Here is a 19,622-nt window from a genome sequence, read left to right on the forward strand (position 1 = left end):
TTGTTTTTGTTTTGTTTTGTGTTGTATTACCTGTTGGAAAACTAATAAACATATATATAAAAAAACAAAAAAAACAAAGCCCACCTGGCCATGAGTGTCCTCATCTGGGGAGAAGATGAGGATATCATCCAAATAAACAAAGATATATTGGTTCAACATGTCGCGAAGTACGTTGTAACCAACGCCTGGAATACTGCTGGCGCATTAAATAAACCGAATGGCATCACGAGGTACTCATAGTGACCATTGGGGGAATTAAAGGCTGTCTTCCATTCATCCCCTTCTCTTATCCTCACCAAGTGATAGGCGTTCCTCGGGTCCAGCTTGGTGGAGACCTTAGCATTCTTTAATAGCTCCAACACAGAGGAGATGAGGGGAAGAGGATATTGATTATTGATGATAATCTCATTTAATCCCCGATAATCAATACATGGGCGGAGCGTCTTATCTTTCTTGGCAACAAAGAAGAACCCAGCTCCAGCAGGAGAGGAGGACGGCCGAATAAGTCCTGCCGCCAGGGAATAGTCAATCTATTTGGTCATAGTTTTTACCTCCGGGCAAGACAAAGAATAGAGGCGCCCCCTAGGGGTTGAACTTCCTGGTTGCAGGTCAATGGCGCAGTCATAAAGTCGATGAGGCGGTAGAGAGGTAGCCCTTGTCTTGTTGAAGACTTCCTTGAGGTCTAGATAACATGGGGGGACTCGGGAGAGATCTGGGAAATCAGCGTCCGACGAAGCTGTGCGGGGAGAGGTGACAGCAGATCGAGAAGCAGGAAGTTCTAGACAGCTGGGAGATGAAACCTCAGAGGAGTGGGATTCTTTGGAGATGGAAACAGCGTGCATGCAGGTTACAGAACAGTTCCTGTTCCAACTTGTTATCTCCCCTGTGACCCATTTCATGTGGGTGTTATGTTTGGAGAGCCATGGAAAACCCAATATGAGAGAGTGTGACTGAGAGTCGAAAAGGTAAAAGCTCAGAGATTCAGAATGTTGTTTTGGAAATAATCATTTGAATCGGATAAGTCCGGTGAGTTATCTTACATAGTAAGCGTCCATCTAGAGCGTGAGCCTTTAATTGCATTGGAAGATCAATTCATTTTAAATTGAATCTCTTAGCTAACCTCCAGTCCATAAAATTCTCATCAGCCCCGGAGTAAACTAAGAAAGGATTAATGACAGTCTAAATGACAGGAGCCGGAGCTCGCCAGGACTGTTGAGTTGTAGTCGACTGCCCCCTCTGGACATGATCAGAATAGTCCAATCTGGATTTCCCACGGTCCTGGAGATGTTTATCAATCTTGACGACCATTGCTATGAGAGAGTCAACATCTTCTGGCAATTCACAGTTGATTAGCTGATCCTTTATGGGCTCCGCTAACCCATACAGGAAAGAGTCAAACAAGGATTCCTCATTCCACCCACTATCGGCTGCCATTGTGCAAAATTCAATTGCATAATCAGAGACACGCCGATTGCCCTGGCGAAATCCCACCAGTGCTCTCGTCGCCTCTCGACCGGGGTTAGTTGTGTTGATGATCTTGCTCAGTGTCTCCATAAACAGCTGAACCGAGGAGCAGATGTGCGAGTTTCTTGCCCACTCGGCTGTCGCCCATCTCTCTGCCCTGCCAGAGGGACATGAAATTACATAAGCCACCATGGAGCGTTCTGTCTGGAAAGATGGTGCATTTAACTCAAAGTGGAGACCACACTGAACCAGAAAGGGCCGACAGTCTCCAGAATCCCCAGAAAATCTTTCGGGACGAGAGAGACGGGCGGGACAGCAGGTGGAGTAACAGCGGGAAGTGAAGCTGGAGCTGGAGCTGGAATTGGAGCTGGCACAGCACTCGGAGCGGTGAAGGTGTCCAGTCAATCTATGAGCCGTTGGAAGGGATTAGTCAGAAAACTAACCTGACTGTGAATGTTCTCCTGACGTTCCAGCATCCCTTGCAACTCGAGGCTAACAGCTTTAAATTGTTCCTCCGTCTGCTGAAGTAATGGTGCCGGCAGGACAGTGCGCCCGGAACCGGAGTCGGCTGAATCCATCTTGTTGGCCAGTTCGTATTGTAATGTACTGAGAGGTGTTGGATTCAAATGCTCGAAGATTATGGTACACGGAGTGGCAGTCCAGGGACAAAACAATTCCAATAAGGGTCGGGCAGTAGCAGAAGTCGAGGGAGACCCAGTCCAGGGTCGGTACACGGGTAGACAATAGAACAGGCAGAGGCACAGACAGGGAAGAAGCAGAAACGGAGTCGGTTACATGGTCCGGGGTCGGAATCACGGGAAGCTTACTAATCATTGGAATCGCTGGAACGCTTGAAACAAAGACCAACTGTCAAAGCGACACAGGAACACGCAGACTAAATACACGAGAGGACAGGTGAGTAAAACAATAACAACACAGAACAGAAGAATAAAGAATTAAGGCCAACTTAACCTCAATAATCAGGACTGGACGTAACACCTCTGGGCAACCCGGGTAGACTGTAGCCCCAGCAGGGAGCCAAGGGCCTGGGTGTTGTTGAGTGCCGGCCTTACTGCATCCACCAGCTGCTGCAAGGTCACCGTTCCAGACCGGGTCAGCGCCGCCATTAGGCCGGGTGTTGATGTATTGCTAACATCAAGTCTGGCTCCATTTACGAGTGGTTCTTTCAACAACCAGTACAGAGAGTCTGCTTTTTGGCACCTTTTTTTGTTAAAAAGGGCCCATGAATTAAAAACACCTCAATAAAAAGGAGGCAACCCACTTAGTTTAAATAATTTAGAATCTGTTAAAAACAGAGCATCATCCAACCCCAGGTTAATGGGCAGTCTAAGGATGCTGCTGGCCACATCTCTCCACACCATATCTGCTGGACCTGTGAGGTACTTTTGATTAAATTGAGGTCTAAAAGTTGGCCAGGTGGACAAGGCCCTGTCCCCCCTCCTCCCTGGCTAAAGACAGCATCCCTTGTGGCACCGAGTGTAGACCTCCCCAGAAAAAATCCACCATTTTTTTTTGTAATTTGGCAAGCAAACCTGGGGGGGCGGGGGGGGGGGGGGTCCACACACATTAGACGGTGCCACAGTTGAGATACCACAAGGTTATTTAAAACCAGTACTGTCACACCGCAGTGAGGGTTGTCTTGTCTTGGGGTTTCTGTCTCGTAACTTCCTGTTTTATTTTGAAATCCTAACTCTACTCTCGTTTCAGGTCACTTGCCCTTCCTCATGTGTCACTGATTCCGGATCGTTTCCACCTGTTCCTTTCACCCTCATGTGCTTATAGTCTGCGTCTCCCCTTTGTCTTCGGCCAAAGTGTTTCGTACTTGTCCGTGCACCTAAGCCCTTTTCCACAGTCATTGTCGTTTTCTGCCTATGAGGTTTGCTAGGCCACGTAAGTTGTTTTCTGTTTCCTCCTTGAGAGTGATTTTTCGTTTGTTAAAGTTTTCTAGTTTAGCTTCGTTTTGTGTTGTTTGTAATCTGTTTTTCTTCCTCCCTTTTGGAGCGATTTATGTTTAGAGAGTTTTAGTTAGTTTGATGAGCCTCCTGTTTAGGTGAGCCTTTTCTTTTGTACCGATTCATAGTAGTTTGGTTTTCCTCCTTCGGGAGCACTTTTGATTTCTTGCTCTAGCCTTTTGTTTGTCATCCTTCGGGAGCGATTTATGTTTTATACCTCTTTCTTTTTTTAGTGAGTGTTTGAATGTATTAGGGAGTTTTTCTATCCCCGAGTTATTCTTTCAGGTCTTAGATATATTAAGTGAGTTTTTTCGTAGCCCGATTGTTTTGTCACTCTTCATAGAGGATCAGAATTCAATAAAGTGTGCTGGTACGTGTAATCCTCTGCATCTGAGTCCTCATTTCAGTCCAGGCCTGACAAGTACCCTCTAAGAGACATTTTTGGGAGCAGCCATTTCCATTTTAGAAGCCTGATTTCTATTTTTCAGTGACATTCTCTCAATTCTTCTTACATATGTCATTGTTTCCTAAAAACACCCGAGCTATTTTATTCCCTCCCGCTTCCATTATAGGTATTGGGGGAGAACTGGGAGAACGCCAGGCCACTCCCTGACAGCGAGGGCTTCGCTTTTTTTCCAGTTGAACCTCCCTGCTGATGCCACGCTAAAATCTTTTTATATTTTGGCTAAAATATCCACGTCTGTCTGGTATTTAATAAAAACAATAAGATCATCAGCGTAAGCAGATAAAATCATGTTGCCACTAAAACCAGGATAAAACACACCTTGAATATCTTCAGGGGGGGGCTGTTAATACACACATGTAGTTTGAGGGAGGTTTAACCTCGAACCAAAGTTATAGCAATTTCTTGTGTCATGGCGAGCTAATGAACTTTGATGCCACGCCAATAATAATGCGCTTCATGAAAAGTCACGGTAATCTTATGCCTAAATTATCAATGTCTTAAGACCCATTTGACACAGTTTGACAGTTTCGCAAAGTGGATGAGGAGGAATACTTCCAAGTGTAAGACGTTCCAAAAACAAGACATTTCCTGTTGCTTGTGCCGCTGTGATTTTCAGTCACGCTTTCTGTGTAGATGTGATCAGGTCGCGACTCTTGTCTTACATGACTAGTTTGGACTCGGTTGGACCAAATATGTCAGAAATACAGAAGCTTGTATTTTGAGGGCGTGTAATCCAACTTGGACGCCCAGTCACACCGTGTGACGAAAAATCGATCTTTGAGTTACTTTTTATCTCCATCTTGTTGTGATGAAACTCATCTCATTTTGAATCTGATGTAAGCCCTGGTAAAAGTACCGCAAAGTAAAAATGTGGAATATGGCCACTTACTGCAAAATAGCAATTTCCAATTGCCCCTATAGACTTTTAGTTTTTCTGGTCATGAAACACCTGGGCTACGATTTTTGTGAAGATCGGTGAAAGCTAACTGAGGAGCTTTTCCTTAGATGGTGCTGTTGAGCCATTTTGCCACGCCCCGTTCAAATTACTCCAGAATACAATAACTTTTTGTGGGTTTTGAATTTCAAAACTTTGGTAAGAATTTGACTGTCTAGGCCCTGAAAAGGCCCAAAAGGGTAATACAAATACTTTGAAATACAATAGGACCTCCCTTCGTGGGTGCTCGGGCCCTTATAATCCTTTCAATTTCAATAGGGCCTCACCCTGTCTCACTCTGTTCAGTGCTCAGGCCCTTATAATAATCCTTACAATTTCAATAGCAAGGATTGTCCCTGTCTGTCAGTGCCTGTTAGTGCTCAGGCTCTAATTACCATCACACATGTGCATAAGTGAGTGCTCGCATGTCTTTTATCTGTGCACTTTTCAGGTAAGGGTGGAATATTTTGTTTGTGTATGTCTCGATTCCCTCTTTGGCCTGACTTCCATCTTGTTGTGATGACACTCATCTCACTTTGAAGTCGATCTGATCGACAAGTACCTCAAAGTAAAAATGTGGAATATGGCAAAAATGGCCACTAAATGCAAAATAGCAGGCTTCCTGTTGCGTTTTTCAAATTGCACCTCAATACTCTTTTGTTTGTCTGGTCATGATACACATGTATCGATTTTTGTGAAGATCGGTCAAAGTGAACGCGTTCCAGGGGTCTGGGGGGCAACGTAGTTAGAGCTAATTAGTGCGCCAGAACGTTACTTGTTCTATTTTATGACACATGACACACGGAGCTTCTCTTTCCAGTTTCTCCTTCCTCTTCTCCATCCCTGTCCCCCTTCCCCGGAATCCCTTTGCTTTATCACCCGCAGATCCAGGGCCTCTGTGGCCGCACCATGGATTGCAGTTTGTGGATCGCGCACCGGGGGTTGCGGTGTTGGATCCAGTGTGGCGGATTCTGAGTCATGTGGGCTGATCGTGGTGCTGGTGGCGGACCCTGTGTCGCGTTGGCATTGGGCACGGGCGGTGGACCAGGACCACGGTGGTGGCTTGTGATGGGTCCTGATGGGCGGCGGTGGACGGTGACTGAGGACTGGAGTGGCGTCTGGTCTGGATGGTGGATCGTGGTCTAGATGGTTGCTGAGCATGGACTGTGCTTGCAGCGGGACTGCTTGGCATGTCATGTTGGGGTTGTCCTTCGAGATGTCTACCCTCATCAAATGCTGCTAGAGACTTTGATTATTGATGATGTTCTCCTGCACGTGGCATCTATTGCACTTCTGTCCGTCCTGAGAGAGGGATCCCTCACATGTGGCTCTCTCTGAGGTTTCTACTTATTTTTACCCTGTTAAAAGGGTTTTTAGTAGTTTTTCCTTACTCTTGCTGAGGGTTAAGGACAGAGGATGTCACACCCTGTTAAAGCCCTATGAGATGAATTGTAATTTGTGAATATGGGCTATACAAATAAAATTTGATTGAACGTTGAGCCATTTTGCCACGCCCCTTGAAAATTCCTCCAGAATGCGTAAATGTTTACCATTTTCTAATTTTCAGTAAATTTTGGTAAGAATTTGAGCATGTTAAAGCCCTCAATGTAAAACCTATATTCACATTACAGTATCACTCGAATGACAAAGATCATAGACATATAGATAAAAGGAAGGAAAGCAGACAGACAAAAGAGAGAAAAGAAACTTTAATCATTAGCAGTGGTAGTAATAGTTATCCACAGTTGCTCTTTGATCCCGAGCCAACATATCCATAGGCAGTGGTTCTCAAAATTCTCTCAAGCCCCACTTTGGAGCTTGAATATTTTTCATGCCCCACCCGCTCCCCTTCCCCAACAAAATGATGACAAAATAGGCCAAGTTTAACATGTGTATTTACATACACATGAAAATTAAATCCACATTACTTTCAGGAATTTCCGACATCCAAATTTAAAAAAAATGTCAAACAACTTTTACTGACCTCTGTCATGTCCCTTGAGCCACAACCTCATGAGGTGACATGATGCAGCACCTTAAGGTGTCTTGACATAGGTTGCATTTTTTTTTTTTCTTCCAACAGGGCTGGCTGATATGGCCGTGCACATCACCAACACTTTCCGTCAGTCTTTATCCATTATTTTAGCTGATCCTTGTGAGCTTATAGCAGAAGTTAATAAAAGGGACAAGTGTTATTTTAAATATACATTTTTCAAGTAAATTCGTGTTATTTTCTAAGATTTCACAGGAAAACAATCAATGCAAACAAAACCGACAAAATGACAAACACACACACACAGTATGTTAAGTGTGTTTGTCATAATACAAGACTATAAGTAAGGAGAGGAGAAAAAATGCTAAACGGTCAAATCGGAATGATATTCCTACTTACATCACTACTTTTCTATCTCATTCTGGGAAATCTGAAATATTGTCATAGAACATTCTATAAATAACATCCCATGTGAGCAGTAAACAGGCTTGTGGGTCTTTGGAAAAAAGTCCATGTTGTGCACTTGTCACCAGATGTGTCCAGCTTTAACATTTCTCTCTTTTAAAGAAAAAGACAACAGGAGAAAAGCTGACTCTGCTAGTCAAGACATCTTATTCAGTCAAATTTTCCAATGTTCGTGAATACGGACATAAAGAGACCAGTGCTTCATTATTCCTAAACAATTAATGTAGCTGGTCACTGCCAGTTTCACCACAGCACAGTGCAGGATCAGCTGTATGCCATCCAAAGTGGCATGGGGCCTGTAGGGAACAAGTAATGTGTGTGTGCGTATTGTGAGGGGCCAGCCTGTGAGCAGTGCCCCACATGGCTGAGGACAGCCAGACAAGAGAGATCAAGGGGTGTGGTGTTGGATGGGCGGTACTACTCCACAGGATCATCATAGGGAACTCCTCCCCTCCCAGGTGGCTCTGATTATCCCTCACAGGTGAAGGGAATCAGCCGGGCAATCTGGAGCCATCTTAAAAACCCCCAAACAAAGGAGTGAGAGGCAGAGCTGCATAGGAAAGAGACCCAGACGCTTACAGCCAAACACTATCAGGGTAAGAGGCCAGCGGCCTGCCTGTCTACTCTCATGAAGAAGAATAATTGCTGTCTCTCTCTCTTGTTGGATCAGAAATAGCCCGACGGAGCCCCAGATGCAAACTGCCAACCAGGTGAAGAGTTTTGAGTTACCTTTGGATGCCCTCCTCCCTTTTCCCCTCAAGTTATAAATAAACCTTATGTTATATTCACCACAACCCCTGCGTCTGACTGCTCTTTTTCTGGTTTTGTGTACCCACTGTTTGCTTTTGCAAAGCCAGGCTCCCACAGTATGCGTGTGTGCTTGCGTCTGTGCAAGCTTGTGTGCGTGTGTTTGTGTGAGAGACAGAGAGAGCTGGGGTGGACATTATCCCTATTTTATCTAACACTGTGACGTTATGGCTACATGACGATACAGCATACAATATCTTGTACAAACACATGGTAACTTTACTTCTGTCTGTCAACGGGGTTGTCCAAGTCTGTATTATCCACGCTCCCTCAGCATGGTGAAGATGTAGTCTGTTTGATCTCCATGGAGATGTCTCCAAACAAAGGTTCCTCTCCCTTGTTGCTATGGGTATTGTGGTTGCTAGTCTTCAAGACCAACATCATTCAGACAACGGATTCTGCCCCCACATCTGAAACGTCTCTGCTGATCAATACCACCTTGTTGTTTGAAGGTGGAGCCCCAGGCTACAACCTGCAGAACTGTAGCTGCTCCACAGCTGTACAGGAGTGCATGAGACTCTTGCCGACCGGCTGTGCATACAGTTGCAATCAGAAATATTCAACCCCCCAAAGATTTTAAGGGTTTATCAATTAAAGTTGACAGAATCTTGCTCTTTGAGCAAGATTCTGCTTTGGATGACTTCTTTATGAGTTGAGTGATACATAAATTCAACACGGAAAATGCATGATGTAGCATTTGTGTGTAGCAGTATATTTTGTGAAGATAGCTGTTGTGCAATAGTAGGAGTAGAATTGACGTTGGCTAATTATTAATAATCATGAAATATGATTATTAAAATAACTTATTTCTTAAAAATAATCAAAAATGATAAAGCTATTAATTAAGAAATGTAACACATTTAATTAGAAATGATACGGTTATCCATTAATAATAGTTAAAATAATTATTATTAATGAAAACAATAAAATTATCAATTAAGAATAATACAAATCTGTAATCATTGCTTATTGTCGCGGGGCACCACCCTGGTTACAGGGACCAACGAGTCAATCTATAAATATCAGTCTCATAATGATAAATGTCAAATCAATAATCTCAATATTTAATATTAATAATTATTTAATTAACAGTGAAGGCTTCTAAGTTCGAGCACAGGCAATCATAATCCAGCTGCAATCACATACATATGCACAAATAATCACAGACTACAGATACTTTAATTACAAAAGCATTTATTAAAAAGGGGAAATAAAGTTATAATGTTATTCAATGATTCATCATTTTAACAAGCTCCGATATTTCAAAGATAAACACAGCAGCAGCACTTATCACAATTCAGAAAATACATGTAAAACCGGCGGTCTACCTATGTATGTCTGTCTCGGTGTGTGTGTGTGTGTGTGTCAAAGTGTCTCTCTGTGTGTGTGTGTCTATGTGTATGCATGTGAAATAAAGTTAGTGTTATTTAATGATTCATCATTTTAACAAACTCCCATATTTCAAAGATAACAACAGCAGCCGCTTATCACAATTTAGAAAAACACATGTATTCATCTGTGTGTGTGTATCTGTCTGTGTCTATCAATGTGTCTCTGTGTCTGTGTGGGTGTGTCTGTGTGTGTGTGTGGGTGTGTGAGAGAGCGAGAGAGAGAGAGAGAGAGAAAAAAAAGGGGGCGTGGCGATGACGCAGTCACTTGGTGACGTCACATCTAAGATGGCGGCCGATCATGATTCGTGGAATCAAGGCCTAAAAACTCTCAAAATGGCGGATTGACTACAAAACAAGATGGCGGAGCCGTTATGAATTTAGAGCCAGAATGGGAGGAGAGGGAGAGAGGAGGCGTGGCAATAATAGATTCAAAATGGTGGTTTAACTTGCGTTATTCAAAATGGAGTCTATGTTAATGACACCATGTGGCCGGAGCTCACACTGGTGGTCGTCACATGAATTACACCAAGGGATTTTCAGACAAAGAGAATTCTTTGTCTCTGCTTTGGCGTTCGGCCGCATGGCTTCCAGATGTGTCCAGCCTCTCTGAATATAGATTTAACTATGTTACATGAACTGTATTCTAAATACAGGTCGGATGTGTGTATAGGTCGGTTTAGAAGGAGAGAGAGCATACAAGGAGAGAGCAAAGCTCTTAAAAGCACCGTCAGAGACAAGTTACATTTACTTTAACACTCAGCACCCAAGTGGCGTTGTGTGCTGAGGTTTGACCGGTAAAGTCTCTTTAAAGTTGTTCAAACGGTCACAATGAGCTGGAGACGCTGCTCACGGCGCTTAAAAACTGTGGCACAAGGCCGTAACCGGAAACCGGAAGTGGCGAATCGCCGCTAAACATTAGAGACTCGGCGGTCTCATACAAAACAAATACGTTCAAGTATTAAAACAATACGCTACGTATTAGATTAACATCTGCCCAGACAATAAAGCCTCTTACTGTGACCTTCGCGGTGTTGCTTGCGCGTGGCGCGCGGATTTTCCAGAAGTCCAGTGAATGATCGTGGCCTCTCAAGCTCGGTGGCGCTGGTTCCTTGGTTGCAGCGGCGTCGGCTGGGCCGAATAGGAACGGATTCGTCTTGCTCCTCTACGGGATGAAACATCGTCTCTTCTGCAGGGATGATCAGCTGTGGCGCAGTTGTGGGGATCGTGAAAAAGAAAGTCTTTGTCTCGGCCTGCGAGTGGACTTCCTGTGGCGATCTCTTTCAAGTTAAAATAAAAACAGTCTTTCAAAATAAGATTCAACTTAAGATAAAAGAAAATAACTCTGATTGCCTCCTTTAGAGCTGGAACATCTGGGAGGCCCCGAAGGGGCCTGGTTGAAATCCTTAGCAGGGAGAAATGGCGATTGCCTCCTTTAGCAACTAAACCATCTAGCTAGACCGGGAACGGTCTATTGACGTCTTCAGAGAGCAGGAAATGGCTGATAAACTAAAAGTTAAAGTTGCCCCCTTTAGCAACTAAATCAGCTGGGAGGCCCCGAAGGGGGCCTGGTGTTGTCTTCAGAGCAGGGTAAAATGGCTGCGATTATTGATGTCTCAGTGGTTTTGTTCTACCTGAGAGGTCCTCCTCCTTGAGGAGTTGGTCATAGGAGGATGCTGGCTTTAAGCCAATTGAGTGTCAGAAATGGATCTGAGTGGGCGGGGCTTGGAACTGAGCAGGGGTTTCTGGGAAAACCCCAGGACATTTTTCCACCACCAGGGGGAGATTCTTGAGCCTGCAGGAGGATGTTTTCCCGCCCAAAGTTTAACAACCCTTTGTTCCTCTCGGCTCCAGTGTCTGGTGGCACCCCGCTGGGCTCTGGCCCAACATAGCCATGTCCCAATTATTCAACCCCTATATAATATTGTTGTTTTTAAAGCTGTCTTGACAGTTATTTTGTCCTAAACTTGAGTTGAAACATTAAGCCTTTGGGAACTCTATACTGATCCTTTATTTGCTTCAGCTGTGATGCATATATAAACCCCACCCATGAAGGTATTCAAGGTGAGTTGCAATCATGGGAAAGACAAAGGAGCTTCCACAAAAGCTGAGAGAGAGGATTATTTCATCACACCTGAAAGGCCTTGGGTAGAAGAAAATTTCCCTCAAAAATGATATTCCAAGAGACACAATTGGGAACATTATAAGGAAGTTTAAAACTGATGGAGCAGCTTCAAACCTGCCTGGCCATGGAAGAAAGCCCAACATTTCATCAAGGACCCTCAGCAACTTAGTCAGAACAACTCTGATAAACCCCTGTGTGACTACAAGACACCTACAGGATGACCTGATGAAGGCTGGTACAAGTGCGACAGTGGCAACTACAAGACGTGCACTGAATAAAAAAGGACTTCATGACCGGCTTCAAGAAAGACTCAGCTCTTGACCACAAGGAACATCAAAAGTCGACTAGAATATGCCAGGAGGAATTTGGATAAGACTACTGAGTTTTGGGTGACAGTTCTATGGACTGATGAAACCAAACTGGAACTGTTTGGACGTATGGACCAGCGGTATGTCTGGCGTGTGAAAGGCCAGGCTTAGGACCAGAAGAATACCATCCCCACAGTCCAGCATGGAGGTTGGTCAAAGATGATGTTGGGCTGTTTTTCTGCGGCAGGTACTAGCAATCTTTATTTTGTACATGGCATCCTGTATTCACAGAAATACCAGGCTATTTTAAAGAGGAATGTGATGCCTTCTGTTGACAAATTAAACCTTGGTGATCATTGGACTTTCCAGCAAGACAATGATCCAAAGCAAAACCTCCAAGTCCACCAAAGCTTGGTTGAGAAAAAGATCCTGGAACGTCCTGGAATGGCATTCACAGTCACCAGATTCAAATTTGATTAAAAATCTTTGGTGGGATTTAAAGAAGGCAGTTGCCGCATGGAAGCCATCAAACATCACTGATCTAGAGGCTTTTGCACTCGAAAATAGGCAAAGATTCCAATTGAGAGGTGTGAGAAGCTTGTCCGCACTTACCGAAAACATTTTTTAGAAGTTATAAAAGCTAGAGGATGCGCCACCAAGTACTGAAGCTGGGGGGTTGAATAATACTGCACATGCACATGTGTTGAAAGAGTTACATTTTTCATTTGAACTTCCAAGTCAAGTCAATTTCTGTTGTCAAAATAACTAAAATACGTATCAATAAATATCCTTTGTTTGATGAGGTTTTTTTGTCATTTATTGTCATTATCTGTCATTCACATTACTATAATGTCTATTGAGGTGAGGGGGTTGAATATTTCTGATTGCAACTGTATGCCACACTGTCTTGCACTCTGCTTTGACCCTTTCTGGGCTCGGAGATCCTGGACGACTTATCGTCTGGGTAAAGGATCTCTGGGTTCTGGATGAGCTGCTGAACAGAAGCAGGGTTGGCCATTTACAGCTGTCTTTTTTGGAATAAAACCAATGGGAAGACAGTACATCGCTTTGCTTGGTCTACAGACCCTTAGGATTCACAGTTCAGCACCAGAAGCATCATTACCGGATCAGGAAATAACAATTTTCTCTGCTGTGGAGTTAGAGACACTCTCCTTTGACCGTTCCTCATTCTTTTTTGTGACCATACTGGATGCAGCAGTGCTTAATGCAGGGGTGTCCAAACTTTTTGTCCCGAGGGCCACATTCCAAAAAAATGTGAAGGTCTGGGCCACTCACGCAGCCACGCCCCCCTGCCCTGGAGCGGACTGTTGAAAGTGCGCCTCAATCGTGTTGCTTAGGGCGGGGGGCGTGGCGCCACCTACTGTCAAAACTGAGAAGTACAATACAGTGGGCCATAGTCCATTACATTACAATTCATTTAGCTGACGCTTTTATCCAAAGCGATTTACAATCAGTGCATTCAAGGGAAGGGGAGAGCGGGGTAATGTGAGACACCCCCTGTATCTAGGCAACGGACACAGTTGTGGTCATGTGATCATTACGTTTTCAAGCCCCTCCCATTCCACCCTTGCCATGAAGGAGAAGTTGGTGCAGGTGCTGTGGTAAGAATGTTTTTTCACAAAAAAATTTCTTGCATCAACTCTTGTGTCAAAACAAATAGATTCAGGTAGAAAAACTTATATCATACATGTTGATGAACTTCCAACATATAAAATCATTTGATTGATGCTAGCTGAAGATTAGCCTGAATTGCTAAGAGATGTTGTTTTTTATAAAATGTTGGCTGTGGGGTAAAGTGAGACAAATGCTGTGGGGTAAGGTGAGACATGTAGCACAAGTTAGGTTTAGTCTTAAAAATATTTTAGTGTAATATTACATTACATATGTTTTATTTTTAATGTCAAAAACATTGTATAAAAGCCATCATGCTTAGAAACTACACCAGGAAGACAACCTGGGGCCAAACACCCCTCGCAGAGATGGAGAGTGTAGCTGGTGAGGTCATGCAAGGAAAGAAGTCCTTAAGAAAAGCTGGACGGGATAGAAATATTGATAAGAAAACCCTCAAAAGATTCATAAAGAAAAAAGAGAAAGGGAAAGTAAAAACAGTTGCCAGGGTGCAGTAACTTAGGCAAAGAGAATATTCACAGATGAGATGGAGGAGGAGCTTGCCAATCACTTGAAACAACTAGCTGACCAGTTCCACGGCCTTGCTCCAGTTAAGTGCCGTGAACTGGCATTTGAAAATGCAGAGAAAAACAATGTCCTTGTCCCTGCCAATTGGACAGAGAAACAATGTGCAGGTAAGCTAGGGTGTGCAAGAGATCACATGAATCATAATAATCATAAATGTGCCTAATTGACCTATTACAACATGTGTTGTTATGGTATTTTTAAAGCGGAAAAAGTAAGTGGATCACTTTACCCCCTTGATTTCTCTGGTCTGTCTCACTTTACCCCTAAGCTGGGGTAAAGTGAGAAACAAGACCACTTTTTTAAAAACAATCATATTTTCACTGCCCTTTGTCCTGAAGACATTCTGATAATTTCTATTGCTAGGAAACATCCTGAATTAATGGGAAATGTGTAAATTTTACTGATATATAATTTTAGCTCGCCTAGAGGGGAGCAAATGTAAAAAAAATTATCATATTACCCCGCTCTCCCCTACCCGAGGGTACAAACCCAGAACAACAAGAATCAAGAAAGTACAATTTCTTCAAAAATAGAGCAAAACTACAAAGTGCTATTAGTAGGTGCCATTTAAGTGCTACGAAATTATTAGTTTAAAAAAAAAAAAAATTAATATATATATATATTTTTTTTAATTTTTATTTTTTTGAGGCGGGCCAATTTAAAATGGATGGCGGGCCGCAGATGGCCCGCGGGCCGTAGTTTGGACACCCCTGGCTTAATGGGTTCTCTACCCTGAAGGCGTACAGTGTTGTAGGACCACATGCTTACACTTTCTCCTAGCACTTTCCCCACCTGACCATTCCCCTTCCTCAGCCATCCTCTGCTACTCCCGATGACCTTAGTGAGAAGTATGCAAAGTTTCTGCAGAGCCTGTTCATTACTTTTGTCAACCAATAAAATGTTTCCATTCAAGGGCACAGTTAGGTATGCACAAGTGATACACCGGAGTTACAAAGAACACATCTGGATGTTTTTTGTTCTTTTTTGTAAAGACACATATAACTGACGGCCGTGCTGAAGTTCTCTTTTAAGGTATGGCTTTGAAGTTTGACTGTAGGGACAAAAACTTCCCTTTTACTGGTGGAATTTCCTCAGGGACACTAAATTTTATTTGTGATACACTTTGGATGCTGTTTTTACATCCCTGAAAGAAACTACCCAGATATTTCCTCTCTCATTTCATCCCTCATCCTTTTCAAGTGTATTATAATCTTGCATGCTGTTCTTGGTGATGGCATATTAGAACATAACATTTTGGCTATCTCCTCACTAAGCCCATTAATTATCTACCCACTAACCTACCTACCTACTCACCTAACTACCTACAAAGCTACCCACCCACCTACCTACTAACCTACACTATACCCACCCACCTACCTACACTACCTTCTAAATTACAACTCAAATGCATCCTACTCAGCTGACATCCTTTTACACAATAAACCAAAACAATTGTACTTCGATTTATTTGTTGTCAACACCACAATATAAACACTGACTTATTAACTATATTTGAATTATTTCAAATAAATTAAATAATGGGTTTAAATATTTTGATTCACTAAGCCACCCCCTCAGTCTCAGTGCATATTAGGTGCATTAACACCTGTATTTAAATCTTTCAGGATCCCCAAGATGACTATTGCTACTCAAGGTTGGAACAGGTCCAAAAGCATGTTTAGTCACTCAGGTCCATCCTCAGTCATTATGTTTCCCTGGTTTTAACTTTCAGTATAGTCTGTACATGGTCATACAAATGCACTGTGTTTTGAGAGTGTGGTATGGCACAGTTTTATATTGTATCTATGCAGTGCTGCTGCTAGCCATTTTGGTGCCCTAAGCATAACTCCTTTATGATTAGTTTTTTTTAACAATGATTAAACATGGACTTACCTGAAAGTGATGCACGGACATCATCTCGCAGTTTCTTTCTCCTTCTTTTTTCTGCCCCTGACTCCTGTTGTCTTTTTGAGGCCATTTTCGAAAAGTTGACCTAGCCTACTGTCAAAGTTTGATGATGATTTTTCAGTTGCTTATTTTGTGGTGCCCCCTCAAAGCTTGGTGCCCTACGCACAGCGCGTAGTGCGCGTTATGGGAGCGGCGGCGCTGTATCTATGTACAGTGCCTTGCATAAGTATTCACCCCCCTTGGACTTTTTCCCATTATGTACTGTTACTAACTGGAATTCAAATAGACTTAAATAAACTTATTCCCGTTTGATCAACAAAACATGCATAGTACTTTGGAGGTGCAAAATAAATTTTATTGTGACACAAACAATAATGAGAACAAAAAAGTTGACATCTGTTGGGTGCATAAGTATTCACCCCGTGTCAATACTTGGTAGAACCCCCTTTCGCTGCAATTACACCTGCAAGTCTTTTGGGGTATGTCTCTACCAGCTTTGCACATCTAGAGATGGAAAGGTTTGTCCATTCTTCTTGGCAAAAAAGATGAAGCTCAGTCAGATTGGATGGAGACCGTCTGTGAACCGCAATCTTCAAGTCTTGCCATAGATTCTCTATTGGATTGAGGTCTGGGCTTTGACTGGGCCATTTTAAGACATTAACATTCTTTAATCCAAACCATTCCTTTGTAGCTCTGGCTGTATGTTTAGGGTCATTGTCCTGCTGGAAGATGAACCTCCGCCCCAGTCTCAAGTCTTTTGCAGACTGCATCAGATTTTCTTCAAGGATTTCCCTGTATTTGGCTCCATCCATCTTTCCCTCTATTCTGACCAGTTTCCCTGTACCTGCTGAAGAGTTGCATCCCCACAGCATGATGCTACCACCACCATGTTTCACTGTTGGGATGGTGTGCTCAGGGTGATGGGCAGTGTTGGGTTTTCGCCACACATATCGTTTTGCAATTGAGGCCAAAAAGTTCAATTTTGGTCTCATCTGACCAGAGCACCTTCTTCCACATGTTTGCTGTGTCTCCCACATGGCTTCTGGCAAACTCCAAACGGGATTTTTTATGGATCCCTTTCAACAATGGCTTTCTTCTTGCCACTCTTCCATAAAGGCCAGATTTGTGGAGTAGACGACTAATAGTTGTCCTGTGGACAGAATTTCCCACCTCAGCTGTGGATCTCTGCAACTCCTCCAGAGTAACCATGGGCCTCCTGGTTGCTTCTCTGATTAATTTTCTTTTTTCAGTTTGGGTGGACGGCCTCCTCTTGGTAGGTTTGCGGTTGTGCCATATTCTTTCCATTTTCTTATGATGGATTTTATGGTGCTCAGAGAGATGTTCAAAGCTCTGGATATTTTTTTATAACCTAACCCTGCTTCATATTTCTCCACAACTTTATCCCTGACCTGTTTGGTGAGCTCCTTGGTCTTCATGATGCTGTTTGTTCAGTAATGATCTCCAACAAACCCTGAGGCCGTCACAGAACAGGTGTATTTATACTGAGATTAAATTGCAGACAGGTGGACCCTATTTACTAATTATGTGACTTGCAAATGTGACTTGTGAATGCAATTGGTCGCACCAGATCTTTGTTAGGGGTTTCACAGTAAAGGGGGTGAATACATATGCACTCAACACTTTTCAGATTTTTATTTGTAAATAATTGTGAAATCCATGTAATATTTCCCCCCACTTCCAAATGATGCACTATTTTGTGTTGGTCCATTACATAAACTCACGATGAAATAAATATTAATCTGTGGTTATACCATGACAAAATGTAGAAAAGTCCAAAGGGGGTGAATACTTGCAAGGCAAGGCATCTCTGTACCGCTTGGTTGTATCATCCTTCAACATAGTCTTAACTTCCACTCCTACGCCGACAACACCAAGCTCTATCCAAACCCTCATCCATCCAAGCTCATAGTTGTGGCCCTGAGGCTCTGCTCCATAAGGTTGGAGATATCCTCCTCGACATTGACAGCTGCTCACTCATCTCATCCCATCTCAAGGTCCGCAAGCCGGGTGTTATTCTTGACTCCACCCTCTCTTTCCGATCCCACATAAAAGGTGTTACGAAATCTTCTTTCTTTCATTTCAAAAACATCTCCAGACTCAGGCCTTCATTCCTTGACTTTGTGGCAGAAACCCCTGCTAATGCCTTCATCACCTCCAGCCTAGATACTGCAGATAGATTACTTTATTGATCCCTGGAGGGAAATTAAACTCAAAATGCTTTACAGTATAGTTTTGCCTTTCACCCATTCACAATCAATCATACATTTCATCTATCTGTTGCACTTCCTCTACTACACACCACACACTGCTGGCACAGCAATCTGGCACAACAATCAGGGGAAACTTTGGGTTGAATATCTTGTCCAAGGACACTGTGGCACACAGCAATTGAACCAACCTTCTGGTTAATGGATGAGTAGCTCTACCTCCTCCTGCCATAGCTGCCTTATAAAAATGTTTCCTGTCTCCTCTGACTTGCTTCAGAATAATACATTTCCATCACACAAGCTGGTTTTTGTACACCTGCCACCAAAACCTCCCTGGCATTCAAGAGCACATGACACTCAGGGATTAAATGTGATCCCGTGGCCAGAGAAAGCCCAAATGGTATACAATTTGGGCTTTCTGCCATCAGCAAGAACAGTACGCAAGATTAAAACACACTTGAGAGGGATGAGATGTGGATAGGTAGAAGGTAGGTAGTGTAGGTAGGTGGGTTGGTAAAGTGTAGGTAGGTGGGTGGGGAGGTAGGGTAGGGTAGGTAGGTGTAGGTAGGTCGGTGGGTATGTGGGGGGGTTAGCGAGTAGATAGCCCAAATGTAATGTTCTAATATGCCATCATCAAGAACAGTATGCACTATTAAAACACACTTGAGAGGGATGAGATTCAGGTGGCTAGAGAGGTAGGTAGAGTAGGTGGTGTATGTAGGTAAGTGCATAGGTAGGTAGTGTAGGTAGGTAAGTGGATGGGTAGGTAGCAAAGGGCAGGTGGGTGGGTATAGTGTAGGTAGGTAGCTTGCTAGGTAGGTTGGTGAGTAGGTAGGTAAGAAGTTGGGTTGGTGATTAGATAGGTAAGTAGGGGGGTTAGTGAGTAGATAGGTAGGTAGGTAGATAACTCAGGCAGCTTCATTCTAGCGTAGCTGTAAGGGATAAATATACACTTTCATATGAGCAGCATATGATAGCAGTCTGTAAGCATGGACAAGTTTACTCTTTGCAATATTTCTTAAATTATATATTGTTTTTTACGTTTTAACTATGCTTTTAATTAGGGATGCACCGATATGGAAATTCTTGGCCGATACCGATATTTAAAATAACAATCTGGCCGATAGCCGATACCGATATTTGTTTATTTTCTTTTTGTTATTATTCATTCACCTTTTTGTGCCAGAAAAATAATTAAATCATTATTTAAAAAGCACTATTTAAAAAAAATTCAGCCCTTCATCACTCTTATCTTTTAATGAGCACAAATTGAATCAGATTTATGAAACAATCTTTGATTTAACTAAACTTTATTTAACAGAGACATATTATGCCCATTTTACCGC

At 43.0% G+C, this 19,622-nt stretch overlaps 1 protein-coding gene across 1 annotated transcript; it reads left to right on the forward strand.

Moving 5' to 3' along the window:
• The first annotated feature begins 8,406 nt into the window (after window positions 1-8,406).
• Window positions 8,407-18,258, forward strand: LOC128456178 (uncharacterized protein C21orf62-like). The gene is given in 5 exon segments (XM_053440260.1): window positions 8,407-8,635; window positions 12,817-12,954; window positions 12,957-13,080; window positions 17,911-18,006; window positions 18,165-18,258. Coding segments are annotated over 5 exon segments (681 nt in total).
• Window positions 18,259-19,622: the final 1,364 nt, after the last annotated feature.

Source organism: Pleuronectes platessa, chromosome 14 (genome assembly GCF_947347685.1).
Source record: "Pleuronectes platessa chromosome 14, fPlePla1.1, whole genome shotgun sequence".
In the NCBI taxonomy this organism is placed as follows: Eukaryota; Metazoa; Chordata; class Actinopteri; order Pleuronectiformes; family Pleuronectidae; genus Pleuronectes; species Pleuronectes platessa.